Source organism: Dermacentor silvarum, chromosome 10 (genome assembly GCF_013339745.2).
Source record: "Dermacentor silvarum isolate Dsil-2018 chromosome 10, BIME_Dsil_1.4, whole genome shotgun sequence".
Lineage (NCBI taxonomy): Eukaryota > Metazoa > Arthropoda > Arachnida > Ixodida > Ixodidae > Dermacentor > Dermacentor silvarum.
This window is the reverse complement of record NC_051163.1, coordinates 32,211,135-32,218,284: the sequence shown is the minus strand read 5'-3', so window position 1 is coordinate 32,218,284 and position 7,150 is coordinate 32,211,135. Positions and strand designations below refer to the sequence as shown.

Below are 7,150 nucleotides of genomic sequence, written 5' to 3'. Positions count from 1 at the left end.
GGTAGCACAAGTGCTTTTGTGGGCTGGTCGCTCCATTCTCGGGAAGTTGAGGCAGCGCGCTTTGGGAACTCGTGAGCGACAAACTAAGCAATGCGTGTGTGGTAAGTAGATTAAACTACGATATCGGCAGTGATGCAATAAGGGATGTCCAAGGCTGAAGCCAATTTTTACGTCCCAGAGAAGGTTAGGAAAAGTACTTCTGAAGAGTCTGAACGCTACTTGCGGCACTTTGCTTGTTTTCTGCTTGTACTGTGGGCCTTGTAGCATTCTGTGCTCTGACAGCGTCAATTTCAACGTGGCTACTTGCGAGGCATGTGGAGGGAAAAAAAAATGGCACATGCTCAGCCACGCTTCGCTGCTGCAGATGGTTGACTGTACTAATGGGTGCCACACGAAAATTTGCAAAATGAGTTACTTCTTTTTTTTATTATGAGGTGGCATGACATTAATGTTTGTCTGGACACGAAAAATCTTCCGTGACATTTCTTCAGCTGCTGGCACACTGCATTGAGGTGAGTTGTCTCACTTCCACAAATGTGGCGCAGTGTGCTAAAGTTTATCCCTTGTACCATCATTTTTCACTCAAGTTACCAGAGTTGTGCTTTTGATATGTCCTGGTGTTTGCTGTATATGTGTGCGTGCATGTTTTTTGTATTGCACAAATCCACTTTCATTATCTGTTGTGTTATGAAGTGTGCAGTAGGTGTAGTGGACAGCAGGTTCTTGAATGTATCGGTATAACGGTCCACTACCCCAGAGTGGCTTCAGAGCCCGAAATAAAACGAAGCAATTGCTCACTAACAAACAATTATAAGTTGAACCTCTTTATAATGTCGCATCGGACTTGAGACTACCTCCGTTGTATCTGATGTTAGTTTATAAGCAGATATTTGTTACATGCTGATATTGGTGAGAAACATTTTAGGTTTGTTTCATTGTGTCCGATAATTTGTTTTACCTGTGCTTGTTATATCGAGGTTCAACTGTGTTATGTAGCCACATATAACTAAAGGCACTGTCAAACTGCACTTAAGTTCTGAGGAGTTCAAATGGCTGGTCATTAGAGATACCTGTACAGTGTCATGGGAGAACGGATGTGTGCATTGCACATGATAGTTAGAGGAAACATAATATTCTAGAGTGGTCTGACAGTTGATGACATCGTCGGGGTGCTGACCTTGGGATAGACCGCCATCGAAGCTGGTGGAGGCAGTGGTCCAAATGTGAGGTGTTTGTTTCAAGGCTCTACATCTCTTTGTGTACAAGTTGTCTACACGTAATTGCTTAGTACTTTGCCCATGCAAAACTATGCCTGAAATATTTTCCTGACATGCAAGTTAATACTGGAATGAGTCACCCGCAACGGTGTGCGTTCATTAGTACTTCTGGAAAATACACATTTGTTGTTAAAGTACAGAAAGTTAAATAACTTGGTGTGCATCCTTGATGGCAGAGCAGCATGACAAAATTAACACGAGTATAAGGATTGAAAGCTGAGCATGTTGGTGCATGCCTATGGTAGTAGAGGTAACTAGTAGTAATAGTTGTGTTGAGATAAATGACAAGAGGAATATTGAGTTCTATTTATTTTAAATATGAGTGATACATAGTCTATTAACACAACAATGATATGGACAAGACACAATGTTTTTGTACCCGTATCCTTGTTGTTCGCTTGCACTGTTGTGCAACGTTTGACGTAAATGTTGTTCTGCTTAATTGGGGACCTGTGCTGCAACTTTAAATGTGTAGAGTGCTTAAGTAAATCGAGTTCAAAGATAGACAGATGGGTGTTGCTCTCTGTGTCTATATGCAGTCGTGTAGCGGATACACTTCTTTTCTGTTGTTTTTCAGTGATATTTTCCATCATATTTTTCAAGTGGCTGGACAGGTATGCTGCTAACATGAAGTGTTGATATTCTCTAATCCGACATTCCTGTTAAGAGCTCTCATATGGAGTCCACACTCTACAACACGCTGAATAATTAATACTTCCTATTCATTTTGAAGCTACACGCTTTTTCATTATTCTAAAGATGCAGGGAACGTGGTGAAACTACATTTCGAATGGACGGAATTAAAATGCTGCCTGAAGGAATATCTGTAGGTGAATCAACCTCAACCTTTTCTTCCGCCTTTCTCCAAATGCAGTGGCAGCGTCCAGACTCTGACCACCCAGTAACACCCCCGCCCCCACTGTCTCTGGAAGAAGGGATTGCGCATCCTGCTAGCCCGGCCGACCGCCTCGGCCGTATCGACGGGTGCCGCACCGCCGGCGGCGGAATCCGCAGCAGCAGCGGACTAGAGCCATGGGCAAGCAGAACAGCAAGCTGAAGCCCGAGGTCCTGGAGGACCTCCGGCAGAACACCGAATTCTCGGACGCCGAGATCCAGGAGTGGTACAAGGGCTTCCTCAAGGACTGCCCCAGCGGGCACCTCTCCATTGAGGAGTTCAAGAAGATCTACGGCAACTTCTTCCCCTACGGGGACGCGTCCAAGTTCGCCGAGCACGTGTTCCGCACCTTTGACGCCAACGGGGACGGCACCATCGACTTCCGCGAGTTCCTGTGCGCGCTGAGCGTGACGTCGCGCGGCCGCCTTGAGCAGAAGCTCAAGTGGGCCTTCAGCATGTACGACTTGGACGGCAACGGCTACATCTCGCGCCAGGAGATGCTCGAGATAGTCACGGTCAGTGGGGCCCCCGCTGGGACCATTTCGCAGTGCACTGATTTGCAGTTATTCAGCATTTAGCTGAATGCATTGCAAGGCTATGAAAGAAACCTGTGTGGGTTTCTTACCTGCACATGTTTGCCATGCGGTTTGAATGTAGTACAGTGTAGACCGCTTATAACGTAAGTCGTCGGAGTCGCGAATATCCGCACTATAAGCGGTACCGCACTATAACCAAAGCAACAATTTTCAAGGCCCGCACATATGCAACACATGTGCACTGAGCCGCCACGTGTATGCGACAGTCGAAGGAATGCGGCTAGAACGTTTGCATTCAATTTACAGTCGAATCTCGTTAATTCGAACCAAATCATGCGGCGGCGTCTCCGACCGGCATTGCTCCGGCACCGCCATAGCGTAAAAGCTTAGGGGAGACCCCTCAATGTTGCGCGTGAACCAAAAAAAAAAGAAGAAAAAACGCGGCGGAAATTTCACCCTCTCTCAAATGGCAAGGTCTCCAATTCTGCGTTGCGCCGGAACATGCGTGTACGTGCCGACGTCTCAGCCACGCTACCGTAGCCACGCATAGAAAATGGCAGTGAACCCTTCTTTCTCCTTTATGCTTCCTCTGCTTTCTAGTCACGTGTTGACCTTGCACGCTGCGGCTACGGCACAGAGGGAAGCAACGGCGCTGTCCGAGGCCGGCCAACGAAACTGACCACGCCGGCAAACGCCCGCTTCCCGATAACGGCAGAAAACGAAACTTCGGGGAGCTGGCACCGGGCCGGCTGGAGCGGCGGCGCCTGCACGGAGGCGGGCGCGCACGGTGGCTGTCGAAAGTGAGGGAGCTACGAGGGAGGGCGAGGGGAGCCACCGAAGCGGCGGAGTTGCCAAGGCGAAATCCGCTTCCCTGCCGCCCTTCGCTACGGTGGCTAGAAGCTTCTAGCCACCGTACCTTTGCTGTGCCGTGCAGGCGCCGCCCGCTCCCTGAAGTTTCGTTTACTACCTTTATCGTGAAGCAAGCGTTGGCCGGCGTTGGCAATTTCGTGGCCCTCGCTCGCTATGCGCGCCGTGATATTCCACGACTCGCACTCAAGATTCCGGTTTCAGCCTCACTGGCTGTTTGTTCGCACCACATGCCCTTCTCCTCCACTTCATCTCTCTTTCTTCCTATAGCACTCCTTGGGGTGCCCGTTTGAGGGGAGCGTTCGCTGTCTCCGCTGACTTGTGTACTCCCAGGAAGCCGCACTGTAACCGGTATTTCATTTCCCGCAACTGCACTATAAGCGATACGTGTATACATGGAGTGCTATGGGAAAGTTAACGGGAGTCTGAAAAGACAGCACTATATCCGGTCCTGCACTATAAGAGGTTACCTTATAAGTGGTCTATACTGTACAAGGAGTTTGAAAAGGAGTACAAGGAGTTGAAAGGAGTTTGGGACAGAGGGGAAGCACTTGGCTTGGCATCTTTCAAGATTCGAAAAAACAGTCAACAGTTGCCACAGTCACTGTTCATACGCCGCCTTTCCAGTACGATTTCAGAATTTTCGCGCCACTCCTGTCAAACTAGAAAATGATTAAGCGAACATGTCTAATAGATTAAGTCGAATAAATGAAACGTGGACATCAGTGGAGGTTAATCATTTTGCGGGATACTTTTCATTGATTAATCGTTCATTGAAGTTACCAACCCTAGTCTGTGCTGCTGTACTACCAGCCGAAGCTGTTGTAGTAGGTCTGAAGGCGATGCAGTTACACATTTGCAAGAAGCGTATATGTCAGTCTGAAACTTTGAAAGCCACTGGCTTCATTTCGGCATAGGGAAATTGTGTGGGACATTGCTCTATGAAAAACTGTAGTATGCTGCTCTCCTAAAAATACTTTCTTTGTTGGCTACAGTGTCAAGGGAGCAACCCTTCATGACAGCCTAAGAATTCAGTACAAGCTCCACCAACAAAATTACGCTACTCAGCACTCCAAAATAGTTTCCAAGGGACACCAATATCGAAAGAAGTTTGCCTATGCTGTGACATTACATTAATGTGGGAACATAATTGGTTGGCACATCTATACAAGTCGTTTTTGAGTCGCACTGCCATGTATTTGCCACTTGAAACTTGTGTTGCTGCTGAATATATAGTGCGATAACACCCTGTAGAGCATCATAACGCCTATGGAAAGTTTTAGCTTGTCTGTACGTGTGCACAATTAATGCGCGAGCAACAGTGCTGGTGGTGCCATCTTGTGACGTTGAGTTCCGTACAAAACTATTATTGCTATGATTGGCTGCCTTTCAGCATAACCATGACAGTGACCGCATAATCGTGTATATATAATAGTGTGTTTGTTTTTCCTCAACGAGAACTGCATGAAAGAAAAAAAATTTCTGACGCTTTGTGGTTCTCTAGCAAGGTGTCTCTAGCAATGCTGCTACAGCTGTCCATGTCTACAATGTTCTGGTAATGTTGTGCATACTGCAGTACTTATATAGAAATGCTATCAACTGCCTTCGGTACGTTGGCATAGGTTTCCTGTGCTATGCCAGCCTTTCGAGTACTTGCCTCTCAGCTTCATTTTTTTAGGCAGTTTTAAATCAGTGAAGGGGGATGCATTGTCTATAGTTACAGCTTCTCCATGATCAAGTTATTCCTAAGTGCAGAATAGTAGCCGAGAGATTTTCTGCAGCATAATCTATCACTCTTTCTTAGCCTCATACTTTTTTAGCCTATTTTTTGCCCTTTCCGGTCTAAATCTAAATTGCTTTTGAAATAACATGTTTGTTTACAGTAAAAGCTCGTTAATTCAAATTTCGCGGGGACGCCCAATGAGTTCGAATTAAACCGAATTCGAACTAACGAAATTGAAAAAACAGCAGGAATTGAGACCGGGTTGTTGGAAAATCACTCAAAATATTTATTTCCGAAAATAATCCGGGATCACTGTCTGTTTCTCTTCTTTGAATGCGATCGCCATAGCCTTGTTTTCTAACGCGTAGGCCTCCTCAATCAGTTGCGTAGGCCTCCTCAATCGCTCTCTTATTTTTTATATACGTTGAAAGAGTGCTTTTGGGGATGCCATGCTTCCTTGCGATTTCAAGCTTGCTTGTTTTGCCACCGTCCACTTCACGAAGGATTTCTACCTTCTCCTTGAGCATTTTGGTGCTCTGTCCTCTTCCGCGAGAAGTCATACTGTAGTAAGTGCGGATATGCTAGGTTCAGCAGCCGAAGGCAACACCATCACAAAATCCACGACACGGCACATGGGCACATGAAAAATAATAGGGGGGAATAACAAAACGAAAAATTCCTGGTGCAGTTCAAAACAGTTGCACCTTATTAATTGTAGTCGCATTCAAGACTAGAATACCTACATCCGATACTCATTATAAGTATGTATTCTTTACGTGATAATATTACCCAGAAACATTTTAGATGTGCTTCATTACTGGCAACTTATTGTATTCATGTCCGTCAGATCAACTCTGTTGAAGCCTTTCTTTCACAATTTTATTCAAACAGGCAACATATTTTTCAAGAGCTATTTTCACATGTCGCCAAAGCATGCCTTGAGTGGCAGGCTTCAAAGATGCGGCACAGAGACCTATTCTCAACATGCTCCGACATGTAGGCATCTGGGAAACTTCAGGAGGAACTAGTGTTCCGTGGCATTGAGTCTGCATAAATTGTAATATTAGGCCTGCTGGCACTCACGAAGTCTTAGACTATTAGCTTTCACTTCTCTTTTTCTCCATGGCAGATGATTTTTTTTGTTTGACAAGTACTGTCCGCCTTTTAATCGATAATACACTGGGAGGGCATTTCAAAGTGCCTACAGAAGCACAAATACAACAAACAATTGCACAATACCACAAAAGTACTACATTACAATCCTCTATGACTTGTGAACAATAAAAAGGTGCAATTCAGCAATGGAATTACAAATTGAGACGGTTACTATCATATTTTAGCAAATGTACAAGCACAACACTTCATAACACACAGTCTTATTATGTGAGGAAATGCGAACACAATCATTTTCAACAACTTCCTGCAGCACCACGCTATACATAAACCTTCGAAAAAAATGAATTAAAATGCGCCGCAGTGTGTGACGTACAGGTTGAGTTGCTTATTGTGGCAGCTTATACTGGAATGGTGATCTGGCAGTTGCATGTGCTTCTGGTTAGGTGCATTGGTGCAATCATGATGGAGCATATAAAGTAACCTTATTGCAACCACTTGTCATCGACAAATAAGTGTAGGCATTTCCACTATGCTTTGAAGGGCACCGACACAGTTGTGGCGGGAATACTTGGAATAAATAAACCATACTGTTTCATTTTGAAACCTTCTTAATCTCTTTTTCCTTTTAAGTTACCATGAAGGCAACAGTAATCATTCGACAACAAACAGTTTAAGGTTCACTGCATACGAAATCTCACTTTGGCTAAAATGGCTCTAAACGAGTTGTGCATACCAC

The 7,150-nt window shown here is 45.2% G+C and overlaps 1 protein-coding gene across 2 annotated transcripts in view; it reads left to right on the top strand.

Moving 5' to 3' along the window:
• Positions 1 to 7,150, top strand: part of LOC119466043 (neurocalcin homolog) — a 129,530-nt gene that overhangs the window by 104,694 nt on the left and 17,686 nt on the right. For both annotated transcript variants that reach the window (XR_007463994.1, XM_037726537.2), the window contains exon 3: positions 2,152 to 2,687. Coding sequence is in view for 1 of the 2 variants with exons in the window: in XM_037726537.2 (XP_037582465.1) it covers positions 2,310 to 2,687 (378 nt within the window). In the remaining variant the exon portion in view is untranslated. The remainder of the gene's footprint in view (positions 1 to 2,151; positions 2,688 to 7,150) is intronic.